General features: G+C 41.5%; 1 protein-coding gene across 5 annotated transcripts in view; it reads right to left on the reverse strand.

The window, feature by feature from the left end:
• Positions 1–2,894: 2,894 nt before the first annotated feature.
• Positions 2,895–26,663, reverse strand: part of Sytl4 (synaptotagmin-like 4) — a 45,437-nt gene continuing 21,668 nt past the window's right edge. For 2 of the 5 annotated variants that reach the window (NM_001290718.1, NM_001290717.1), the window contains exons 6-14: positions 18,777–18,878; positions 18,259–18,334; positions 17,837–17,927; positions 17,621–17,724; positions 16,782–16,877; positions 15,557–15,735; positions 15,201–15,303; positions 14,247–14,408; positions 2,895–4,560 (exon numbers count right to left, since the gene is read on the reverse strand). In NM_001290718.1, the coding sequence (NP_001277647.1) occupies positions 4,507–4,560; positions 14,247–14,408; positions 15,201–15,303; positions 15,557–15,735; positions 16,782–16,877; positions 17,621–17,724; positions 17,837–17,927; positions 18,259–18,334; positions 18,777–18,878 (967 nt within the window). In that variant the 3' untranslated portion in view covers positions 2,895–4,506. Of the gene's footprint in view, positions 4,561–6,832; positions 7,042–7,751; positions 7,852–10,069; positions 10,179–12,957; positions 14,409–15,200; positions 15,304–15,556; positions 15,736–16,781; positions 16,878–17,620; positions 17,725–17,836; positions 17,928–18,258; positions 18,335–18,776; positions 18,879–26,663 lie in introns of those variants that run through there. The other 3 variants (NM_013757.2, XM_006528551.3, NM_001290719.1) reach the window with 3 other exon arrangements.

Below are 26,663 nucleotides of genomic sequence, written 5' to 3' on the forward strand. Positions count from 1 at the left end.
ACTGCTGCTGGGAGCACTTCTGGTGTCACACAGAGTGTTTCATTAGTGTTTGAAACAAAACCTTTTTCCCTTCCTTCTGAGAACAGTCTTTCATACAGCAGTGGGAGCCACGTGGTCAAGGCTCAGACAACCCAGTCCTTCAGCTTTCTCCTGGGCATCCTTGAGCAATTAGAGACAGCAAACAGACTGGCCGGGGAGGCTGAGATAACAATACTCTAGCACCTACTATGTGTCAGTTGTCATTGTGAAAACATTGTAAACAAGGAAAAACTATTAAGTCAGAAGTCTTCACAAGAGCTCTAGGAGGTAGGTGCTGCTATTGGCTCCTATTTACTGGTGAAGGAATTGAATCCCAGAAAGGCTAAGCAATGTGCTAAGACCCTAACAACTAGTAAGTGGCAGTCAGGTATAAACAACAGCAATCAAGCTCCACTATGCCATCTGAGGGGGAAGGAGCAAACTGAAAGGCTCTCAGCCCAGGAAAAATCTTCCTTAAAGCAGAGTGGTGAGACATAAATCATAAGCCCGCACTTTACACACAGAGGCAGCAGTGAATCAAAGAGAATCGATTTTAACTGGGGTTTTAGTGGAAGTCTCAATTTTAAGAGGCAAGGCAAGGAGTCAGCCAGTTGCCCAGCAGAGTAGAACATGGAACAAATGGTCAAACCAGGAACAAGGAGTGGGGAGGGGAATGCCCTCCTCCATCGTCTCTTAAGAGAAACACTGGACCTTTGAAAGGCTAAAGGCAAATCATAGTCAGAAGGGGAAATACAGTGAGTTCACATAGAAAATTTCTGCTCAGACAAGGTGTGTGATTCCAAAGGCAAAGATGGAGCCATGGGAAAGGTAAACCTCCTTGTCCTTACACTAGTGCTTCAACTGGCAAGCCAGGAGGACATGCGGGGCTGTGGGTGTAGGGGAAGAGATGGGAGAAAGAGAGCCCACGTCTGGCCAGAGTTCCTGTGCTCTGGGCAGGCAGACACAGGAGGACTGCTGGATGCTTTCCACGCGGCCAGGGTGGGCATCTGGCTATGTGAAGTCATTGACCCCACACGGCAGGGGGTGGACAAGGGGCAGGCCCCTGTACCAGGTTCTCAGTCTCTGGCATCCCACGCTGGATATGGCAGAGGTGTTGAAATCAGAATAGGGGCCTCGGGGAGACACTCTCGGCCCTGGAGATGAGATATGGGAAGAGGGCAGAGGGAGAGAGGTTCCCATGCAGGCGAGAGTCTTTAGTTTGGGCCTTGATGAACAGAGGCAGTCTATGGTTTTAGAGCTTTATTGTAGAAAGGCAGGGGTAAGAGAAAAGGTAGAAAGAGAGAGAGATTGGCCATGGCCAAGGAGAGAGAAGTGGGAAAAAGAGAGAGAGAGAGAAGAAAGGCTAGAGTAAGAAAGAGAGAGTAAGAGGGAGTAAGAGAGTGAGAGGAGAGGATGAGGAGAGAGTGAGGTAGGGCTAAGAAGCCCCTCTTATGGTGGGATGTTATCTTGGTGTTGCTAGGTAACCGGGGAGGAATATAGCCTGAAGGTCAGAAGCTTGGGACATTGTGTACATGACTGCTAGCCATGCTTCTCCTGTGGGGGGCTGTGGGGGTGGTAACTTCGACAGGAGCCAGGGGTCCAGGAGACACGAGGGAACGCCTTCTGTCCCATGTAGGTGAAAATTATCACTGGGGTTCATGACCTCAGCTTGACTGGAGACCAGGCCATCTGTGCATAGCCCATTACCCCACAAGGACATGCTAGCAGATCAAAGGCCCAGAAGATAACACTGGGTTCAACTGCCTCCTACAGAAAGTGCCCAGCTGGGCCTGACCCTTGCATGGAAATGCTCCAAGCAAATAAACCTTAGAACAACTTTGAGGGGGTTGTTCCGTTTCATTTTGAATAACCAAATCCTTTTGACTTCCTTAGGTGGGCCATACCTTAACCTCCTTGGTAGTCCTTTAGTGATTATGATTTAAGAAATCCAAGTTGGGGAAAGAGACAGGAGCAGAGTCAGGGCCACAGCCAGGCAGAAGCTCCGCTTCCCCCTTCCTCCCTCCTCCTGTTCTCTTCTCTGTCCCTCTCTCCCGTTTTGGTTGGTTTTGTTTCGTTTTGCCAATCCCCTCTTTCCTCCTCCCTCTCTTCTACTCTCTCTCTCTCAAATACACACAGAAACACAAGCTGTGTTGTCACTGTGCTGGCTTGGCGATATCAAAAGCATTCTTTTTGGGCTCCTTTGTAAATCAATTCCATTTCACCATTGTATTTTGAAGACATGAGCCATCCTTTTCCTTAATGCTTTGCCTTTAACATACATCCTTCTTGAAGGAGATAGACCTGAATTCAAAATCCAATACTGTCACATGACAAGGAGCTCATGTCTCTTCAGCTGCAAGAAGAGAAGGTTTCCTACTTCATAAGGTGTTGGAAAGAGTCAGGCAATATTATAGCAATCCTTGTGTACAAGACACATTTTGTGTTTGCAGATATGCTTTTGCACAGAGACCAAGCATCACTTGAGCTAGAAACTGGAGACCTTATCTCAAATACGAGTTGTCTAGGAAAAAAATCTCAACCTCCCAGAGAAACTGAATAACCTAGAAAGAAGTGCTGGTGACATGAAGCGTATCCATCCACACCTGTATCTCTGTCTTCTCCCTCCAGCAAAGAACAGTCTACAAAGCCAAAGGCCAGCTTCTTCTATTGGTACCCAAGGGGGAAAAGAGCAGCGCTACTTTGAGATTCCAACACTATAAGACAAGGAATCTGGGCTCAGGCAGCAGTGTGGGAAAAGACAGATTTTCTTCCTGTATAGTGAGGTCCATTCGTTTCTCTACTTCTGATCTTCAAGTTGTGAGTGACAGTGACGACACCAAGTCAGGACATCAGAGAAAAAAGCATCTGCAGAACTCTCAAATGTAAACACTCGGGTGAGAAAGCTTTATTGAAACACACATGCATATTAAAGTAGAATATCAAAGAACAAGTCTGAGCCTGGGCTCTCAGGTATGTTTCCATTACAGGATCAATCCATATTGAAGGGAATCTTTGAAAAACATTCTATGCAGTTTACACCCATAATCTTAATCACTTTAGCTGCCTGCAATCCAGTGACCTTACAGGAATGTCAACTTGCAGCTGGATGTCACTGACAGGCATTTCTTCTCTGCTCCAGACACCTTCCACATACACCTTTCTATAGACAGACTGCTTATGAATGAAAAGTTCAGTTCGGAAGAATGAGTAGCAGGAAATGAAAGCCCACTAGAACCTCTTTTAAGTCTCAACACACACTACTCCCATGTTACACCCAGGTCAAGTTTAGGAAACAACCAAAGACAGGAACTGAAAGTATATTGGGTGAAAAGTTAGAATGGCTGGGGAATTCCATCCACATTTTCATGGCATGGTACTAGTACCCAACCTGGGGGAGCACGGTGTCATTTTAGACGGTCTTTGGCCCTTGCAGATGAAACAGAGGTATACAGACTATGTTCTATGTAGCAGCACACCCAGACACAAACTTAGAGAAAGCGATAATACATGAGAGTGAACATGCCTCATCTTCCATGAGGGAGATAAGGATATCTCTGTCCAACAAGTGCTGTAACAGTTTAAAACAGAGAACTCAGCACAGGCTTTGAAAAACTTCATTCAGAGTCACTTGGACCTTGTGGGATCAGCTAGTAGGTCTCATGGGACATGTTAATGTCTCAGTGAAAAGGCCATTATCTAATTAAAGTGATTTTTCTACAGTGACTCCATTATAAGGACTCCCCAAAGGCCTCAGAAGGAGCTGGGGAATTTTTCATTGCATTTCAAAGAAAAACACTATACTCAAGCAAGGTGGAAACTGCTTAAAACGGGAAAAGTTAAAAGGCAAGTTCTAGAAGGGTATCAAGGTAGATGATGAGATAAAATACAAATTAGAGAGGAAGGACTGCTCGTTCACCCTTCTCCCATAGTCTAATAATATCTTGAACAACCAAACCTTGCTTCCAAGAGCTCTGGCCTTTGATCAGGCACACTTAGACCCATGAACTAGAACTCGTGCCAAAAGCAGCCACACTTCCAGCGAAAGTGTGAGCAAAGATAGCAAGATAGAAAGTAGAGAGTTGTTGTAATATGGTTTTTAAACTTAATTAAACCACAGAAAAAGCCAACTATGTACTCAAAAACTATACTAGATTATATATAAATAAAAACCATTTGAAAGGGCCCTTATTCTTGGGCTGCTTTAAAAGAAGGAGCAAGCCTGTGCCACACTTGCTAGCAAAATAAGATCTGTAGAAATACATGTTTACACACACACACATACACACACACATGCACACACACACACATTAAATTAGAAATCTTTTCTTGTGGTTGCTTTGCTTTCTTTTGACTTGGACTGACCAGGGCTGCACCTGCAGATGAGGATAGGAACTCATACACCCAGCTTCTGCTTGACCATTGAAGAACGGAGCTGCAGAGTTCCTTCTGCCCAAGACCCTGGGTACTGTCGCATCTTCTGCCACAAGCTTACTTCTTCACCAGTCGAATCCATCCAGTCCACCACTTCGCCATTACTGATCCCTGAGGGAAAACACCAGAGGAGACTGAACAGAGTCCCACCACTGAGCCAATCAGGGAGGATTGGTTATAAGGCAAAAAATCCAACACAGAAAAGACATTGGGGACAGCAAGCTGGCAAGCTGAGTCTATAAATACATGTGCTTCGGAAACAATGGGGAGAGTGCAGGTTGATGAAATGGGACTTGAAATGACATAATGTCAATAGAGGCTTGTTGCTTAGTGACCTTTTCAGAGCTCTGGTGTCTGGGACCCCATACCAAAACTGCTACCTATCTGTCATTGGTAACTTGACTTGATTTTCAAAAATACAGTTTATTGCATATATTGTAAGGCGGCAGTGGACTGGTTAGTAACTGAAGTACTAGTCTATACATGGGTCCTTGACTTAACCTTTTAAAAAAATTGAACACCTCCTCCTTTTTGTTATTACTGAGACAGGATTTCACACAGAAATCTTGGCTGGCCTTGAAGTTGTGGCAATCTCCCTGCCTCTGCCTGCCAAGTATTTAGATAATGAGCATGTACAGCCTCTAAATACTTTTTCTATAGCTGTAAATTCTAGGCCTACCGTTAGCATTATGTGTTCCTACTCCTATTGTACAATAATTCATTCATTCAGTGGAAATTTCCTGATTGCTACTGGATGCCTGTTTGGAGATACTTTGATGAGCACACAAAGAATGCCTCTGCCCTAGGCAGCTTACATGAGAATAGAAAACATGATCATTATAAAAACCCAAAGTAGGAAGTGATTTGGTATATTTGGAGAACAGAGTAGAAGCTTTGGTGGTTGTAACACAATAATACAGGGAAATGATACAGAACAGATAAAAAAGGAAGAGTCAAGATTATATGTGGTCTGTGGACTTGGTAAGAATTTCTAAATGTGGAAGAAAGACACTGAAGAGTTTTAAACAGGGGACAGACATGAAGTTGCTTACACGTGTAAAAATATTGTAGATGCTTTGTAAGGTATTCATATACAAATAATATTCAAGGTAAGAATTGAGTAGACATTTGAAATGTAAATAAAGAAAATATCCAAGAAAAAATAAAAAAGTAATAAATAAGTCTTACATATTTATGACATATATAAAAAAAGAATCCAACAAACAACTCCAACCAGAACTTCATGGAGCTAAGGATAACTATGAATATAGTCCAGCACAAAATCATAACTAATTAAAGCAATGACTTTTTTTAACTTTTTGGTGATTATTGATAACTCAATTGCACAGTTCTTGAGTATGAACACTATATTTGAAAATGTCATGATGACACGATGTCAAAAGATTGGATGGGCTTGAACAAGACTAAAGAGAGAGAGAGAGAGAAAAGGAGCATCCAAGACCAAGCCAGAGAGCACCATCATTTAAAGTTTGAGTACAAAATGAAGAACCCATGAAGGAAGTTGTTAAGTGATATAGAATGGAGTCAAAGGGAGTCAAAGAAAGCAAACAGTGGCAGGTATTTCAGGATAAAGGAAGCAGGCTGCTCTATTGCGTAGTGCTTGGGAATTCCAGTGAGATAATAACCTCACTTTGCATGAGCAATCACTCTTAAGAGTAGTAGACACCATAACACCAAGAACAGAAAGAAATGCCAGGAAATCGAGGTCATTGTTTTTAGAGTGAGGGGGACATGTGGTCAGTGGAAAATGTGCTCTTTATTTAATCAAATTAGGCCTGAGCACATTGGCTCTTGTCCAGATCTGAGCATTTGGGAGGTAGAAGTAAGAGGATCAGGAGTCCCAGGCTAATCTGGGCTAATGAGACTCCATCTCAAAACAAAGGAAGAAATGAACAGGAAGACTGGTGTCACCAGAGCCTTCCCCTTCAGTAGTCAAATCAAATGAAACTGGTCATACAGAACAGATAGAAATTATAGAAGAAAAACCATGGAGAAGTGGGAGGTAATCTAAAATCCTAGGAGAGCAAGAATTTGCTGGCAAGGACCCTTCTCATTATAATAAGATAGAAAATAGAAATCACAAGTCAGATGTTATGGTAGTTTTCGGCATTCTTTATAGGAGGAGGATGAAGTTCCTGGCCTTCAGGGTCACCTTTCTATACATAGAACACTGTATGAGGTCTACCTTCCCTTAGGCCTAGCACGTAGCAGGTGCTCAATAAGTACTTGTTGGATGGTTACATAAAGGAAGGAAATTACTGTCAGAAAAGTTCTTTGTACATAGCTGTGGCTGAGAGCTGTGAGGAGCAAGAGAGACAAGAAGCCTTAAGACAATTGATGATTGGATGGAGGAGAGTCTCACCAGTGCCAACACCCAGTCTGACCCCTCCCAGGAAGTCATTGCTGGCCAGGGGCTCCCGGTCCCATACAGTCAGTTCCAGGCACATGTGTTGTAGATCTTCCAGCCTCACACCATTGTAGACAAATGTATGGTTGTAGTGGGGACTCAGAGTCTTCTTCATCACAGGAGTTTTACGCTTACTGGCCTTGTTCCTCATGGGAAGGAGGTATCTGGCAGAGGGCGGGGAGTCATGAACACCTACTCAAACTGGCAATACGGTCACCTTACCCCTAGCACAAGCCTAGCCCAGGATGGTAAGCCAGCACCCAGGTCCAAGTACACACAACCCTCCTTTGAATCTGCTGGGGCAGGCTTCCCACTACTTCCACTAGATCATCTACTTCCTTTAACCTAAAGAGAATAATGAAGACATTAGTCATGCTGTGGCCTATACTCCACCAAGGCTCAGTTTAAGTATGCGGTTCCACTTTTCTCTCACGAGATAAATGAAGCCATTACTCATATGTATGTTTAGTTAAACATGACTTCTTAGGGAGCTGAAGTCAGGAAATGATCTCTAATGTAGAGGAAGCTTATAGTCCATAATAAAAATTATGGAGCACATAGCCTTGCACCCTGAATCTAGACAGTTATGGGACATGGATTTTCATCCTAGGCCTATGGCAGAGGACTAGTATGAGAAAGTCAGAGCCAAATTGTCTATCACCCTCCCCTGTGAAAGGGAGCACAAGTTGAGGCCAAACTGATCTCAGAGCAGTGCAAAGGTAGTGGTGGAGACCTTGCCATTACCTAATTTCAGAAACCAAGCTGCTGAAGGTGGTGGGAGGAGGGCAGGATCTACAGAGAAAAATTAAACTGGGTTCCCCATGAATTTGCTTGTCTTATAACTGCTTAGTTTGATGCTGGCCCAGGGACTCACCCCTTGACAAAGCTGTCTGAAGTCCCTCCTGATTTGGCAGCCGTCAGGTTCTTGGCTTCTTTGATCCACACCTGGAGTTCTCCCCCTTCCCCACCTTTACCTGTAAGGGATGTCGGCCATTGCAAGTGAACCCCCATGCCACCAGCTGTATCCTGAACTTTAACTATATACTACGTTCTCTCCTTGCTTTTGGGATCCTGCAAACTCCTTAACTGAATTATGCCTGCATCTTTTGTTCCTAGCTCGGTGCCCAGGATAAGCAGTAGGAACTCAACTAGTAATACCAATAGCAATAAATGTTCATTAAAAGCTTGCTATGAACCAACCACTACCTTAGGCATTTATTCTCCAAATAGTCCTCCTCTGAGCTATGCTATACATGAGTCATCTGAACCAAAAAGAAGCAGTTGCCTGTCATTTGCTAAGCAATTAAAGCAGGCAGGAAATCTTCTGCTGAGTTTTTCACCTCACCCCTTACTGCCCAGGACTCACCAGAACACCATCAATTTCCACCTCCACTCTCACCTACCATTGTGAATATGCTTTTCCCCAACTGATCCTTTGCCCTCAGTCTGAACACTTACTGATCTGTTTTTTTTTTCTTTTTTTAAAAAATCCATTTCAAACAAAACTTCCCTTCCTTCAATCTGATCTTTCAAAGCTGTTCTCTGTACCTTTCTTTCCTTTCATGATCACTAATTACACTGGCAAAGAACTGACCGAGCTCATCACCTCTGCTTCTCTGCCTCATCCACCGAGCCTAGTTTCTTGTGAAATCACATTCCATTAGTGCCTTCCAACCTAATTGTAGCTGCATCTTCTCAGACCTCATCTGGCCTGACTGCTTAGAGTGTTTGGAGAGTGCTGACAGCTCCTGCTCACGTCTTCTTCAAATTTTCTCCTGGCCTTTCTGTGTCCTGATGACCCTCCCCCTCTTTAACGTTCTCCATCTCTTCATCCTTTTTAAATGTTGCTGTTCCCAAAAGTTCTGTCTTCGCTTCTTATCTAGTCATTCTGCACACAGTCCTTGAGCCTACTGATTCCTCAACCCTACAGTGTACTTTCCTGAATATATATTATATGTGTGTATGTATGTATGTATGTATGTATATGATATATGATATATATGTGACACACACACTAATTTGGGCTTCCCATTGCCAGCAGATCAAGTTAAGCTCTTCATTAAAGGCCCTTTTCTTTTTTATTTGGCTCCAGACTCATCTCCAATCCCAGCTTTACTCATATACATACACACTCACATCATAACTCCAGCTCCACTATAACTGGTAACATATTCCTGATCACTGACCCACAACCCCACATTTACCAGGCCTATAGATTGAGCCTTTTTTAAAAAGAAAAGCAAGGTCTCATGTAACCCAGGTTAGCCTCAAATTCTCTATGTAGCTATGATCCCCTTCACCTCCTGATCTTCATAGCTCCACCACCCAAGTGCCAGTTTCTGAAGTGCCCTTTGCATACAACAGAGACCTTTATGGCCACTATGCAAGTACTCTAAGAACTGAGCTGCATTCTCCACCTACATTTTAAATAATTGTTTCATTTTCCTTTTTGTTTTAGCTAGTCAATTTTTTTTTGAGATGGGGGTCTCACTCTATAGCCAAGTCTGACCTGTAACCCAGTACATAACCTATCCAGCATGAAAAATCATAGGAATCCTCCTGCCTCAGCCCAAGTACTGGGATTCCAGGCATGCACCACCTTGGCCAACTACCAATCTCTTTAAGAACCGGTGCTCGCACTGTCCCTTCTCCCAAACACTGTTCCTCCCTTTCACCTTCCCTCATTTTGTGCCTGGCAAGGCCCAGTTTCAATATTCCTTCCTCAGCAAAGCTCTCTCCATCACCCTCGTAGGTGGGTGGCCTGGGCACATGATACCCATTCTGTAAAAGTTGTCCTTCGTTTCTCTTCTCTACATATCAACAGTTACTAGCACCATGCTGGCTACGTGGAGTGACTCAGCCTTGCCCTTCCTACTCCTCATGCCTCACTACTCCTTCCAGGTATCCTTCTCAGCCACAAAGCTCCTGTTCTCTTCTGCCTTCTTAGGAGCTTGACACAGATGGAACAAGACCAAATCACATTAACAGCCTAGAAATCGTCTCAAAGGAATGCCAGCACCATGGCACTTCCTTCCAGCTGAGAGACGGAAAGGCCTCCTTAGGAAGACACTCTAACCTAGAAGATCCAGGAAACATCCCCTTCTTCCCTAGCCAACAGTGCCAGCACCAATCTCTCATAGACCCTGTGTAGAAGCCTAAGAGCTCAATCCAGGGCCCCCAAAGAAAACTCACTCTTTTTCCGGTCACCTCCAACAGGGAGTTTGGAGGCTGGGATGTATTTCAATGAAACCACCAACTCGCCTTTGTGTGCTGGCAAACCAGGCGAGGACTCAGTACTGATCTGAAACATAGGGAAACCCAACAAGTGAAATCAGGGCTCCCAGGAAGCACTAGGACCTCCCCCTGAGGATTCTAACGTTGTCCCCATAGGTGGCTATGGTGGTCCATCGCTGCAATCCCAGCACTGGGAAGACTGAAGAAAAAGGACCATGAGTTAGAGGCCAGCCTCAAATACATAGCCAGGCCCTATTACAAAAATAAAGGAAGAAAATAAATAGATACAATTACCCCAAGAACAGGTTCATGGCACAAGACGGTCCATCTTTTATGGCGAAATGCCACAGCAGCTACAGTTTTCTTTGGCAGTCTCTTCAGGAGGAGATTCAGAAGAACCGGAGTGCACTACTGTGTCCTCTGAGGATATGATTACCAGACTCCAAATGTCCCCAAAGGTATGCCAACAAGATGGCCACACAAACTCACCACGGAATCAATGATATTTGATTAGGAATCTTGCTACCAGCATTGTTAGTACAAGCCAAGAAGTGAAAGTCATCGAAGTGTCAGTGAACACAGGCCAGGTTAAGAGTGACTTTAATGCCTTCATGTGACATGTGGCATGAGGTTATCAGAAGGAACACGGGCTATCTCTGCTAGCTGAAGTGCAAAGCAAAGAAAGTCACTGCAGAAAAGAAACCATTTGGCCTTCCCCTCCTCAGTCATAGCTTATACATGGCCTTCCCCTTACAATCCAGCTAGTTAAAATTGAACCCAGATGATTCCAGCCTGTGTCAATTGCTCCTTGAAGTGTTTTTATTTCAAATCTCGGTTGAATGGAACACATAGTTAGTTATATACCCATAAAACTCTACCTTACACCTGTTGAGTAAAATAAATCTACATCTATGCTTTCATTTATATCTTAAAAATACAATCATACTGAATTTATACTTTCTGACAGAAGAATCTAACACTAGGAGAACATACTGGGAAAAGCAAAGAGACTTTTTGCTACTTTATATCATCATCAATAGTGGCCTCCTTGTGAAAAAGAGCCACATCTGCTTCTTAAAAGTAAAAAGTACTTTAAAAACGAGAGGGAGCTTGTACAGGTTTTAGGGAAAGGTAAAAGTCTGCTACACAGATTTTAATATTTGACAGTTTGCTTCTTTGCTTCAGTGCCAGGTATCAAGCCCAGGGCCTCAGACCTGCTAAGCATATACTCTACCTCTACATTATATCAGCCTGTCTTAAACAAGTTTTTAGCCAACAACCCTCTATCATTAGAATCTGTGTGCCCCAAAGGACAGGAGACAAGCTTACTTCTGTCCATCCCAGAAAGGCCAACACTCAGTGTGGTACCAACTTTACATGGGTACCCCTATGTTGACTGAATGGATGTAACAGTGAAAGAACATAGGACATATGTCCAGGACATAGAACAGGTAGCTCTAGGAGGGGACTGCTTCCCTCTGTTAGCTCACTGGCTGTCATTTTCCTTATGCTCCAGTTTTCCCCTGCACAAATTAGAGGCGCCCTCACATTTCTTGAGGCTGAGCTAAGCTACGTCCTCACCAATGAGCATGCTAATACTGGTAGGTATAATCTATATTTCAATAGACATACTGCATATCCAGAATATACAAGTTTAGTCTGTGGGGAAGGATTGTCAGCAAGAGAAAAGAAAATGGTAACACGTGGACTGTTGGGGGGTAGGGTATCAAAAAAAATCCCAGAAACACTAGCTGTAGATTATTTTAAGTTAAGAAGAAATGTATGATTTTTAAATTTTTAATTAAAAATTTAGTTTTAAAAAACCTTAAGTCTGGGAAATATACTTACATATTAAGTTTACATATTAAATTATTTGATAAAGTTTTAAATATAAGATATAAGGGGAAAACTTCAAGTTATTAAAAATTTTAAAGAGGAAGATAAGACAGTATTTTATTTCATAAGCTACACAATTTGTTAATTCCTAGACTGTTTATTTTAGTGAACTCTTGAAATTCAGAGTTCAGTATGATGGACTTCTTTCTGTGGCACATTTTCATTCTGCCAAAAAAAAAAATATTTCCAAAGAGCAAGCACCTCCATTTTAATGAAAGACATGTTTTGGTGGCAATTCATGGTGCTTTCAGGTGACATTTTCACTACAATTATATAAACTCCAAGCTACAGGGAGAATGATTTTCATGCCAAATTGTTCAGAAATTCTAGGACTCTTATAGCATGTTTTACTTTGATAGCAATTGCTTTCCTGTTTCTATGGCTCTTTAAAGTAGAGAAATGTAATGTCACTGAAGTTTTCTAGATATACTCTCCTGTGACTCAACTCTTTTGCCACGAAGGCTTTCTCTGACAATTACTTTCCCCAAAGGAAGCCAAGATAGGAGGCAGGGTATGGCTCAGCAGGATAGCACTTGTTTAGCATATATGAAGCCCTGGATTGGATCACCAATACTGAACACAGAGGGAAAGATATATGACAGCAGTTTCCAAATATAACAACTGAAGTAGCCACTAGTAGGGATCAGGTAAATAAATTTATAATATAAAAAATGTAAGAGAATATTATATAGCAAGTAAAATGAGATTAATTGGTAAGAAATGGCATAGAGTGATGCCTGTAATAAATTGTTTATATATACATATATAATGTATGTATCTATACATGTGAACAAGGCGTATTCAATTCACTTTAGTCAAAAATAATGCACTATGTATGTGTATGTATAGATGATAGGTAGGTGGTAGATTAATATCTAATACAAAAATTCTAGAGCGATGCTTAAATATTTGCTAAGAGTAGCTATATCTAAGTAATGAAACTGACTTTCTTTTTACATAATTTTTATTGTTTTAATTTGGAACCATGTATATATAGATCTTTTTGTACTTAATAGTTTTAACAGGGCAAAAGTTTGAAAGTTTAAAACAAAGAAAACTAAAAGACAATAATAAGATGAAAAGATAAAAGTATATCTCTCTGGACCCCCAAGATCCCTAAAACACTGGACCACCAACCAGGCAGCATACACCAGCTGATATGAAGCCCTCAACACACATACAGCAGAGAACTGCCGGGTCTGTGTTCATTCAGAGATGATGCATCTAACCCTCAAGAGACTGGAGGCCCCAGGGAGTGGAGAGGTCAAATGGGGTGGGAGGTGGGGATGGAGACATCCTCGTGGAGACAGTGATGTGGGGAAGAGGTGTGGGATGTGGAACAGTTGGACGGTGGACGAGGTGGGGAAATAAAATCTAGAGTGTAAAAATAAATAAATAAATAAATAAATAATGAAGTATATCTCTCTTCCAGTTCCAAGAGGCAGCTCCTGTTCTGAGTTTCTAGACCATCTTTGCAAAGGTCTGTGTGCTGTGAATTGTTTGAAACATTCAAAATGGTATTACAACTTTTAAAGGGGTTTGTATTGGATTCATGGTGATAAACAAGAGGTTGCTGCCTAAAGTGTTCAGATGTCACTGTTTCATCTTAATCAGAATGGCAATATGCTATGAACTGGCCATTGTGTGCTACACACTAAAGCATACCCTGCATTGAGTCCCACACCAGCACTGCTATATCATTTTGTTGAAGACAAAACTGAGGCTCCCAGAAGTAGGTAAATTCACTAGGTGACTAGTAAGTCACAGAAGCAGGACTCTAGTCATGAGCTGTACTGAGTTTACCCATCACTATGGTGCCACCTTATTACACTGCCATCTGAGATGCTATCTCTAAAGTCCGGCTTCCCTGGCCTGCATACAGAACCAAGAGGGCAGCCATTGCAAACCCATCAACTGTTGTGCCTTTCACTTCTAAAGCAGGAAGTTTGTCACAGAAGGGGGGGTGCAGATTAGGATATGCAAGGTTATATTTGAGAGGAAGTGCAAGTCAGGATGTCTGAATACATGCAGGCTCTGGATAGTGATGTGAGCTTTAGTGTTCCGCTTTGCCTGATTTACACAGAAGAAATTGCTCCTGCTAAACTTAGAAAGGTCAGCAGGGTGCAGTAGAGTTCTACAGACAGCTCCATGCAAAGCTCCTTCCAACACAGACCAGCAGAGGCCACTACAGACAATTCACCTGGGAAGCAAGCTGTGAACGACCTTTAAAGCAGACTACCTTTCCATGTAAAGGGAGGCAGTGATCCAGCTTCTTATCCAGCTTCCAAGAGTCCATGTGGACCTCCGCCTCTCCAAGGAAAGTGTTTCTGCCAAAACGACCATGATGCCAAACGGAAAACTGCAAAGTCCTCTGAGCCAGAAGAGATTCCGAAATCTCGTACTATGAGGGGAGAGAAACATCCCAGGGTGGCCAGTTAGGAGTGATTCCTCAACAATGAATTCTTCCAAAACCTAAACAACCTGTCCCCCTTGGTCTCTAGTTCAGTGTGTCAAATGGTTTTAGTTCCAAAGCACTTTGAATTGCTCTACTCAAAGCTTCAACTGCTCTTCTTTTCCTAGCCCTAACACTGTCCATAGGAAGCCAGAGAATATTAAGTTTTCCTTGCTTGGCTGAAAGGACCTGAGAATATCCACAAACAATTGCCAAGGAGACTCTTTATGTCACACTGCTTTTAACTTTTTTTTTATGACATTTTGCTTATTTGTGTTAGTATTCATGTGAGTGCATGAATGTCATGTATGTATGTGTGGACACGAGTATGTCATGGCATGAGTGTGGGGGTTAGAGAAAGCTTACAGGAGTCAGTTATCACTTTCTACCGTGTGGGGCACCTCGCTGGATCTCAGATAACTTTTCTTCTATTTTATGTGAATGCGTGCCTGCGTATGTTTATGTGCAACACATGTATGTAGATGTCCACCAAGGCCAGAATATGACATTGGATCGATGACACTGGAGTTACAGACAGCTGTGAGCCATCACGTGGGTCCTGGGAATTCACCTCTGTTCTCTTCCCCCAAGAGGTGAGGATATGAAGAGGTGAGGATAGGAATCTCACAGTGATTCCTCAGGCACAGGAATGATCTTCCAGCTATGCTGTAGAGGCAAAGCTATACCACAAAGACCCAAAACAAAAACAAAACCTTCTCCCCTCTAGGTTCAAATGTATACCCGAAAGGTCTCATCATATAGTGGATTGATGGTGTCCCGCTTGATGCTGGTTTTTCTTTTTCCTTGGCGGGACTTGTCAGGCAGAAGATAAGTCTTCACATATCTAGAAACCAAGAGCAACACTAAATTATTTGCTTGCCTTTCTCGAGTCCCATCTTTAGTTTCCTGCTTGGCACATGATGAAATACTAGGTCAAAAAAATCATTTTTGCTTTTTCCAAGTCCTAAGCCCTTTATTAAATGACATCTTACTATTCTGTCACCAAAGAAGTGATAATTTTTGGTCAAGAGTAACCCAATAGATTCTGAGGTCTGCCTCTCCTGTCAGAGTATGAGTCAAGTCCCCGAAGCACTCACGGGTTAGAACGCTTCTTGGCTTCATCAGCATAGGCCAGCTGGTGGCACTCCTTGACATGGATGACCAAAGTCTGTGTTTTCTGCTCAAACTTCAGTGAAAAGGCAATCTTGCCCGTCACAGAGATGTTCCCAAAATCACCAGCTTCGCTATAGATACTCATAATGCTGCCAAGGGTACTCTGAGGGGAAAGCAATTACAAATGGCTCAGGGAAAAAAAACATACTACAATCCCCAACTGCTCCCATCTTCCCTTGTGATGAAGCCAAATGTCTCAAAAAGGCCTGCATGGAGCCAGGACTGCCAATAGCCCTTTACCCAGAGGGTAAGTCAGCGAAAGTAACACATCCACAATTGCTTGAGTTCACCTCCTGGCTCACACAGACTCTTGATGTCTCTTGCCACCTCATTTTACACAATCTATTGGTCAATGTCCCCATCTTTAGAATGATGACAAGGAGTAGGGAGGTAAGGTACAGCTAAGCCCATCTGTGCTGTGTGTTATGTATGTTGCAACACTGGCTAGAAGATGCTGGTCGCTGGTTTAAAATGGGGCCTTACTTATTTACCATCTATTGAGCAGTATCTACAGAGGAAAGAGACTGGGCCAGAACTGAGAGTAGCTGGAGAGCCACCGATGCAAATATAACAGTAGCAGTGAAAAATATGAGGTTGAGGTCTACAGTTTCTTCCAGTGTAAGTGTAAAAATCTAATTAGTCTCCTTGTGAACTCTGTTCACCCAAAAGAGCAATCTTTGTACTTATGATAGATATAGGCCTGCTTAGCTAATGTCCATGAGGCTGTTTTGCCTTCAATCCCAATCAACAACCTCGATGTCAAGCTGGCAAAGGTCCTTCTCACGCCATCTTCTTGCCTTTAGTGTAAGAGTAGGGAGTGGCTTAAGAAGTCTAGAAGTATGGTCTTGTTTACTTCACAGCCTGGTTCTCCTGAGAGGAGTTCCAGCTGCTTTTCCCAAAGCTGGGAGGAAAGAATGGCCAGAGTCTTGGCTACCTCTTGGAGACTCTCCAGATCAGAGGTTCTGGCAGTCACCTAGAAGCCACACTAAGCACCTAAGCTCTACAGTGACAATAGTAAGAAACAAATGCATGCTCCTGCCCTAGCAAGAGTGACTAAGGGCATTTTCCCAGTTTGCTCTAATGACAGATGGCTCTTCTTCCCTTCCTGGTGCCCCAGTGTGTCTAAAAGCACAAACACATAGAACAGACCATGGAGGAGCCACTCTGCATGCTGCCTCTGGCCAGTTTCTGGCGGTGCAACTTCACCAGGTGGTCAATGTCCTCTTCCTCCTCCTCCTCTTCTTCCTGGGACAATGTAAACTTGAGAGTTAATAAAAGCAAGGTTCAAAAAGAATCAAGGTCTTTCCTTCAGTGAGGACCAAAATTGGCTGCAAAACTTCTGAGCTTTCATGTTTGTGTGTGTGTGTGTGTGTGTGTGTGTGTGTGTGTGTGTGTATTCCCTTTAAAAATATATCTTCATGTCTCAAAAGAAAACAAGTATTTAGTATTTTCATGGGAGTTCTATAACTCTCCCATTTGAATACCCCAGCATAGCCATCTCTTTGTATAAATTTTTACTAAAATTATTGTTGCTGTTTGTATATTCTATCATCATCATCATCATGTCTGTATTCAACCATGCTTGTGCAACGGCATGCATGTGGAGAGCCAAAGACATCCTTAGGAAGTCGGTTCTCACCTTCCATCTTACTGTGGACTTCAGGGGTCAAGCTGAGGTTGTCAGGCTGTTGCAGCAAGTGCTGCTGCCCCATCAGTCATCTCACTACTCCTCTCTTTATATTTTAGTTAAAATAAGTATTTGTTTGCGTGGCCAACCATATATCCAACAAGGTGATAATGGTAAGCCACACCAAAGACAATACTTTAAGCAAATGAAGGTGCTGGTATACTTCGGAAATTGGGGAAATTAAAAGTCATTTCACATTTCCAAAGAATTAAACAATTAGGATGAGAGAATTGAGTACTAAAGCCAATTCTAAAGTTTAAAATTTTAATATGGTACTGAAGTGAAATGTAAGAGTCCTCACCATATCCACACTGAGGCCTGGTACAGATTTGCTTCTGTCTCCCAAGATGCCACTTTCTTGGGCCACATCTTCTGGGCGAAGGTCTATCACAGACTTAGTGTATTCTGCATGAAAGACCAAAACTTTAAGTCAAAAGGAAACTGCTGTACTCCATACCAGGAGCCCAGCCAAAGCACTTAGAACACAAGCCGCAGATTGCAGTGACAGAGATGCTACCTGAAGGCCTCAGGACTTTTTTGGTGTTCTTCTTGAATACCATGTCACCCTCATCACCACAGACTGCATTTTGGTTCCCTGGTGGAATTTCCTAGAAGGGAATAAGTTCAAGGACATGGGGGTGGTGGGGAAGACTAGCAGGTAGACCAAAGGAACAGCTTATGGGTCAGATTTTAATCCAACTATGACAAAGTTAAAGGAGAGATTAATATAAAACTCATGTTCGCACATTTCAGCCAAGACCTGTGAAATGTTTCCAAATGAAGCCGGGGTAAAATTTTAGTTGAATTCCTGACTTGAGATATGAAGACAGGGTAGAGGGAGAGGGAAGGGAAGGAGGGAAGAAGAGGATGGATAGAAGGAGGGAGGGAGGGAGGGAGGGAGGGAGGGAGGAGAAGTAAAACCAACAGCCTGCAGTTTACCTTTTCAACTTGAGATTTGGGAGCGGACATCTTCTTCCATTCTGGGAAGAGTCCAGATTTATCCAGAGAATCTCTCCTAGAAGTATCAGAAGTTAGAACCAAACCGTGCTTCCCCTTCCTCTTCTAGCCAGGCCCCAAAGCACTAACAAGGAAGGCAAGGCATTGCCATCACTATAGCAACAAAACTGAGAAGGCCCATTTCACATCCATCCAAGGCAGTGCAGAAGATCGGGCAAACAACTCTGCACGCACGCACAAACGCGCACACATCCTCTCCCAAGAGACAGAAGCAGAATCCTCCAGAGTGCAGCATCCAGGGGGAGTTAGCTCACTCCAGGAAGCAGTGCTCAGAGCCAAGCAACAGAGGTACTAAAGAGAGACTTCTGGTGAGGTTAGAAGAAAGATCCATCCAACAGCCCAAGGACAGAAAGCAGGAAGGCAGAAGAAACGTGCATCCTGATGCTAGAGAACAAAATGAGAGCTCAGAATGGACGGATGACCAAACAGGGAAACTCCACCTGGAGGTGCTGTCTGAGTCAGCAGTGTAGCTATCCAGACTCTCGCTCTCAGCCTCCAGTGCACTCTTTCCACTTCTGGTCTTTGGCACTTCAAACAGCACACTAGAATAAAAACCAAGATCCACTGTTTTACAAGAGGGGAACTCTCCTGACTCTGGATAGATATCTCTCCAACTGACTCGCAGTAGTAACCCGAGCGATATTTTTTTAAAACATAAATGTGATTTGATTTTACAACAGTGGGAATCATACCTAGGGCTGCACCCTACATCCCAGAACACTACGATCTCCTACTTTCTAAATGTCCCAAGCCTTTACTTCTTTTCATATAGACCAGGCTAGCCTCAAACTTACTCTGGAATGCTAGGATTACAGGTCTGCAACACCATGCCTGGCAGTAACCTCCTACCCTAAAACCCCGATTTTTAAAGCATTTTGTTCATTTATTTATCTAATGCATATTAATGTTTTGCCTGTGTGGCATGTGAATGCCTGGTACCCATGGGGGTTGGTAAGAGGGCACAGGAGCCACTGGAAGTGGAGTTACTGATTGTTATAAATCACCATGTGGGTGCTGGGAAGCAAATCCATGTCCTCTGCAAGAGGGATACATGCTTTTAACAACTGAGCCTCTCGTAGCATTATTCTTATAACCCAAAAGGTAGAAAGAATCCAATTGCTCATCTACAGAGAACGGGAGAGCCAAAATACTGTATAGCAATACAAAGCTCTATTGTTCATCCACAAATGAGCACCAAAGCTCTAATGTCTACAGCAACATGGATGAATACTGTAAACTTTATGCTAACTGAAAGAAACCAATCTAAATGTCCATGGTGGGTATGACTCAATTCAAATGGCAAATGCAGGGTATGCAAATCCAGAAAGGCAGAATGGAGATTCCAGCCTGAAAGAAATAGCAGTGGCTAATTCATGGACGTGGTTTCTTTTGGGGCTGATAGGAATACTCTGACAATCAGTAATTGTGATGGTTGTGTTACATCCTAAAAGTGTGAACACTTGTTACACTGAACTTTACAAAATTACAAAATGGTTTAATGCTATGTGAATTTTACCTCGGTTTTTAAACAACAACAACAAAAAAGAGACAATAATCATAAGATTGGTTTTGACATCTTTCCCTCTCTTTCAATATAATTTAGAGTCTAGAGAGGTCAACAAAGTCTTATGCAACTGGCCTCCCATCCATTTCTGTGCTTATTTCCTTGCACAAGCATCCCCAACTCAACTCCAGACTACACTTGTGTCAGACTCTTTGAGTTCTTTATACCTGCTGAGATTTCTGTCTACAATGCTCCTCCCCTCCAAATACTCTCAATGTTTGCCTCTGCAGTTTTTTCAAATGTCACCTTACAATTCAGATCTGCCTTAACTATCTAAGGAAAACAGAGCACACACACACACACACACACACACACACACTCCATATCTGTTCATTCCAGGTCATTGTCTCCATCACACTCTCCAACATCTGGCAGACTATTTATTTGATTATTTGCTTTTGATTTGCTTTATGTGCTTCCTAGCCCCAAATCTACAATCTACAAACAAGGGACCCTTCTGTATCCATAATAGTATCCCAGCGCACAAAAGAGTATCTGTCACATAGTAAGCTTCCACATATATTTAACAAATGAACAAGTAACCAAATCTCTAATGTCTCTGTGTCTCAGCCAGTAGAGAATAAACTTTCCAGCTTGTCAGGTGATGTTTGAGATAGGGCTGTGCAAACAAACAGAAGTAGCTGAGTTGAAACTTTAGCGTCTGCAGGCGGTGGGACAGAGGTCATTTTTGACAAATGTACCAGCTTTGTCTTACAAGACACAGCAAGGCGCTTGCTTGGTTTTCTTTACTTTAAAATCATCCTTTTGTCCCCTTCAATGCAAAGAGAAAAAGAATTTCAAACAGAATCATTCCTCTAGAGACATTGTTCAACAATAGTCCATGGAGTGTTTGGTGCTTGTATTTCTTTTTTTTTTTCCCCTAAAGATGAATACGTTCTGATCCTGAGCTGATGTAAACAACCGTAAGGCAAAAAAGCAATTATTTGACATCTGTGCAGTAAAAATAAACTGAGAGATAGGAGTCCTGGTCTTTATCTGTGTGATCTCAGGTAAATGATTTATCCTGCTTTCTTTTCTATAAAAATAAAAGGGTTCATTAAATTATCTCTGAGGCTCCATAATTTCTATGTAAAAATCACTTATGCGCACTCAATCAGTTTTCATGTTTATAACAAATATGAGGCTTCTCAATCCAATGAGACAAGAGGTCGCAGACAGCCAGAAGCAGTAGATTTCAGAAATTACATTCTGACCAGTGATGTCAGATGCGTTAATCAAGTTCAGCAAATAAAAGCCATTTTTAACCTTAACTACAAAGGAATAGGGGGCGGGGGGGGGGGCTCATCACCTAGAACAGATGACTCATGCACCCAAGGCTATCTGATAAAATCACAGTCCATATATACAGTCGAGCAGCACACAAACATAAAACCCAATCAAGTGCTCTGGCGTTGGAAAAGCGTCTGTGTTGCAGTTTTCTGCTGGTTTTAACTAATTGGTACAAACAAGCTGTACGTGCTTAATTACGCACGCTAATGATTTCTGGCAATAGATAGGCACTTCAAAGGCTACTGCTACAGTTTAGTTAGGGAACACATTAATCACTCTCCTGAAGTGTCTTCATGCCTGTTGGCAATCCCTTCTTTCCCTTCTAGCTCCTGGTCCCAGGCAAATGTCCATCTAGTTTGGCCACTGAAAATTAGTTTGTATTTTCTGGAAATTTGTATACCAGAATCATATAGACTCCTAGACCAGGTACTCTTACTTGTTTTGTTCTGTTTTGTTGTTTGATTTGTTGAGGGTTTTTATTTTATTTTATTTTTTTAAACACGGTCTCATTATTTAGTTCTAGCTGGCCAGGAACTTGCTATGTAGACAATGGCAGCCTTAAACTCACAGAGATCCACCTGACTCTGCCTTCTGCCTCTGGCCTCTGTCTCTAACTCTGCATCTCCAAACTGCTGGGACTAGAGGTTTGCACTTCCTCATTCAGAACATGAGTACTTTCTTGTTTAGTGCTTTTCACTCAACATACGTATTTTGAGATACATTCATAATACTATGTTATCAATAGATTGTTCCTTAAGAAATCAGTATCCTGTGGCATAAACAAACCAGTTTATCCATTCACCTGTTGGTGGGCACTTCAATTGTTTCCAGGTTTTAACTATCATGAATGAAGCTGGTGTATACATAACAGATCGTAAAGACACCACCAGAAATCTTTTAAGCATAATCAGCAGAATGGCAAGATATAAAATTAATGCACAAAAGTCACCAGACTTTCTATATATCAATTTCATACAAGCTGAAAACAAAAACAGTTTCATAATAGCCTAAAGGTACCCTGGGATAAACCTAAGCAAGGACGTGAAAGTCTTCTACACTAAAAACCTTAGCACACTGAAGAAACTGAGGGAGCTGCTAGAACATGGGAAGACCGCCCAGGTTTATGAATTGGAAAAAACAATCAACATTGTTATAATGGCTATTTTCCTAAAAGCAATTTACAGATTCAAGTAATCCCTATCAAATTTCCAGTGACATTCTTCATAGAAATAGAAGGAAAAAAATCTTAAAACGCACACAAAAGCACAAGAGACCCCAGGAGTCCAACATGAGGAAAAAGAATATTTCTGGAGGCATTACCATACCAAATTTCAAGTTAAACTACAATGCCACAGTGATAAAAACACATAGTGCTATCACAAAAACAAATTTGTAGACCAATAAACTAGAATCTAGGACAAGGCCATACAACTACTTCATTTTTGCCTATAAGCTTTCATAGTACTAGAAGGAGCTCCGTAGGTTACTATGAGGGAAAACAAAACAAAAACCAGTGGTATTGCTGAAGCCAATCCTACATGCTACGATACTGACCTGCTAGGCAAGATGCACCCACTGGTGCAGGAGTAGCATAACGTTTATGAGGATAACCAGTTATTTCACAAAAAAGACTAAGGTCTGGTATTATAAACCAAAATCAGTGGTTCTCAACCTGTGGGCCCTTTCACAGGCATCATCTAAGACCATCCTGAATATCAGATATTTACATCCCAATTCCTAACATAGCAAAATTACAGTTATGAAGTAGCAACATAAATAATTGTATGGTTGTGGGGAATCAGCACCACATGAGGAACTGTATTAACTCTGGGAAGGTTGAGGACCAGTGCCCTAGAGAAAAGCTTACTACTGTTGTTTTGGTAAATGACATGTTGTCAAATTGCTTTCTAAGTATTTATACTTTACATTTATAAATTGATGTTGCCTGAACTTTGGCAAAATACGTTTCTCTCTGCAATGGTCAGCAGTTATTACAGAGAGATAGAACCTATCAGAGTCCTGAAAATAATTGCCTGTTGAGTGCTTAGCCCTAAATAGAACACCGAGATCAACTGTCCTCCCATCCCCTGCCAAGGCCCAGGGAACATCACAGAAGGGTGAAAAGAATGGAAAAGCTAAAGGCAGTGTTGAGGCCATGACATGGGTACAGTACAGTCAGAAAACTCACCACCCAGAAACTCACTGCACCTATGATTATCTACACAAGATAAAGTCTGCAAGAAAGAAAGACAGAAAGATCAAAAGACAGACAGACAGACAAAAGAGAGAGAGAGAAAGAAAAGACAAACAAGGAAGTATCATGGAGCACGTCAAATTTATATCACTACTATTAGTATGCCATCTTATGTTTTTATAGACTACATATTTATAGTGACTACATTTACTATAATTTTGGTTTTCTGGGGTTTTATAAGTGCAAACTAATTTTAATTAGTTCTGTGATATATATACAAGTTTCTGATGGACATATGCCTTGAATTCTCTTGTTACAGATCTTTGAAACATCTGAATCACATAGTAAATGTACAGTGAACTTTTAAAAAACAAAAAGAGCAGCTGAGCATGGTACATTTATCCACAGAAATGAATAGGAATGCCAGTTGTTCTGTATCCAGCACATGGTATAACCGATCTTTTGAAAATGATAGCCATTCTAGTGGACATGGAGCATCTCATTGTTATTTTATTTGTGTTCTAGTTATTGATAGTGTTGAACTTTGTTATTTGACATTTGCATATTTTCATTAGTGAAATATCCCTTCAGATCTTTTTCTCCTTTTCTATGGGATTGTTTGCACTACTGTTTTGAAAGTTCTTATTTATTTTTAAACTTAACATGTCCCTAATATAATCTATTAAAAACAATTAAAATTCAGGTGTTTAACTCACATGGGTGTGTGTAGAGATCTTGGTAATTCACATGCCAAAATTATCAATGACTATTAACAGCGATCGGACAAAGAAAATTATTAGAGGATTTAACCTCCATGTTCTTGTAGACTTCTTTGTAATCTTTGCTTTTACTAGATAGCCCAAAGTGCCCTCAAGCTGTGCCCTTCCTACTGCAGCCTCGAAAATACCTTCAAATTCAGCCATGTGCCACCAGCTCTATACTCATTTTCTTATGATCAATAAAAGATGTAATAAAAACTTTTCTCTTTGGCTGAGGTAAAATTAAAGAAAAAGTCTTCACAATACATATGCCTAAAATTCACCAACAACAAATGAATGGGGTAAAGTATATGCCCATAAGACAAAGTTAAAAAAAAAGAAGTTAAGAAAACAAAGGGTTTGGAAGCTGAGAATATGCTGAAGAGATGGATCAGTAAATAAGAATGGCTGCTTTGCAGGCAGGGGAAAGCACGTTTAAATCCCTAGAATCCAGGTATCATCACGTGCCTGAACCCAGGTCTTTATGTGGAAGCAGAGGAAGTGCACCACTGAGACATGACCTCCAGCCTAGTCTCCAGGCTCAGTGGAAGACCCTCCCTATTCCAAGGGAAGAAGGTGGAGGATATTTAGGGCCAGACACCTGACGATTTTCTCTGCCTTCCTCATGTGCTCATGCATGCACGCACAAACATGCACGCATGTATGCACATAAACATGTGCACGTGCACACCATACGGACACAAAAAATATAAAACAAAGGATTATAAAAATTCAGGAGACAAACATTGAGACTACAACCCACCTTCTACCTCTTTTCTAGGGTTACAGAGAAATAAGTCCAACAGGGGCCAGAGAAATGGCTTAGTGATTAAGAACACCACCTACACTTCATGAGGGTCCTGGCTCAATTCCCAACACCCACATGGTAGCTCACAGTCATCTGTAACTCCAACCCCAGGCGATCCCAGTATCCTCTTCTGGCCTCTGTAGGCACAAAGTCCAAATGTGCTACACAGACATAAAAGCAGGCAAAACACCCATGCATATATGAGCAAAACAGTGCTTGTCCAAACAAGGGAGAATGGGAGGGTACTAAGTTATAGTTATATCACTGTAAGAAGTTTTAGTATGCAACTCTGCATTTATAGGACTACACAAGATAACGTGTACTATGTCTTTTAAAAAATAAACAGTTTTGAAAGTTTTCACCGTAAGAGGTGATATGAAAAGTAGCTCTGCTCACCTTGATTTAAGCATTACATTAATTTATTGCACATATTTATTGAAATACTACATGCTATCCCATAAGTATAACACAATTTTTAAAGAATCAGTTAAAATTTTTTAAATCTTGGGTTGAAAATTTAGCTTAGTGGTACAGCACTTGACTAGCAGCACAGGCTCTGGGTGTGGTCCTTAGTTCCAAAATAAAATTTTGCATCTTTTTTAAAAAATAAAACTAATTTTAAAAACCCAGCTATGTGGTAGTTACTCAAAGAGGATGGATACACACACACACACACATACACTATACATATACATATATATATATACATATATATATATTTATACATATATATATATGAATGGTTGAATGGTGGTGGGCCCACAAATTTGCATCCCATAACAATGTCACAGCCATCTTAGTTTGCATAATATATATTTATTCTGCTTGCACAAGCATAATGTAGACTTTCTAAAGTGCATGAGCTCAAATACAAGATGATAAAACAACAAAATGATAAAAACAATTGAAGAAAAACCAAATCTAAACAAGATAATTTCCTCAAACCATTAAAGTCAGCAAATGGAAAGGAAGGAACAGAAAAGACAGAGAGAAAGGAAAGGAATGGTGCAAACCCAAATAGCATGAAGGGAACGAAGACACTGGAGTCTCTATGGTTAAGTGCTTGGATATTTCTCTTTTGCTTTTACATCATACACTTTTGAAAACATTATAGAAATAGAGGATCGTGGAATCCAATATTCCCAAGGTGGGGCCCTAAATTAACAAAACAGGAAAAATGTTCAAGAGGTGGTCCAGAAAAATTCTAACTATAAAGAAAAGGATCATGAAGAGTATATCATATGTCAAAAAAAAGGACAGAGTAATCTTTGTTGATTTATATTCTTGTGTGCATGTGTGTATATACACACAAAAAGTTACCTACAAGGGTAAAAATGTCAACCTGGTCTTTTTCATAGTTAGATTCAATGGCAGAAGACAATGGAACAACATCTACAATAGTCTGAGAGAAAGAAAACATGACTCAAGTCTGTAATATGCAACTGCCAAGGTCGTTGGCAGGTATTCTGAACATGAAAGAATGCAATAAACATCACAAACCCTTCTTGACAGCACTCCCCGATGACAAAATCTAGACAACCAAGAAATAAAGCCAAAGTAAAGAATTCAGGAGTAGAGAAGTCACGGTTCCAGGCCTAAGTGTAAGCAAACAGTATGCATAAATGCGAAACTAAAACTAAACCGGTTTTTAAAGTCTGTTGATTTATGATTGCATAACAGAAAGAAAATATCACAAAGCCTGAAAAGTTAAAT

Source organism: Mus musculus, chromosome X (genome assembly GCF_000001635.26).
Source record: "Mus musculus strain C57BL/6J chromosome X, GRCm38.p6 C57BL/6J".
NCBI classification, from domain to species: Eukaryota; Metazoa; Chordata; class Mammalia; order Rodentia; family Muridae; genus Mus; species Mus musculus.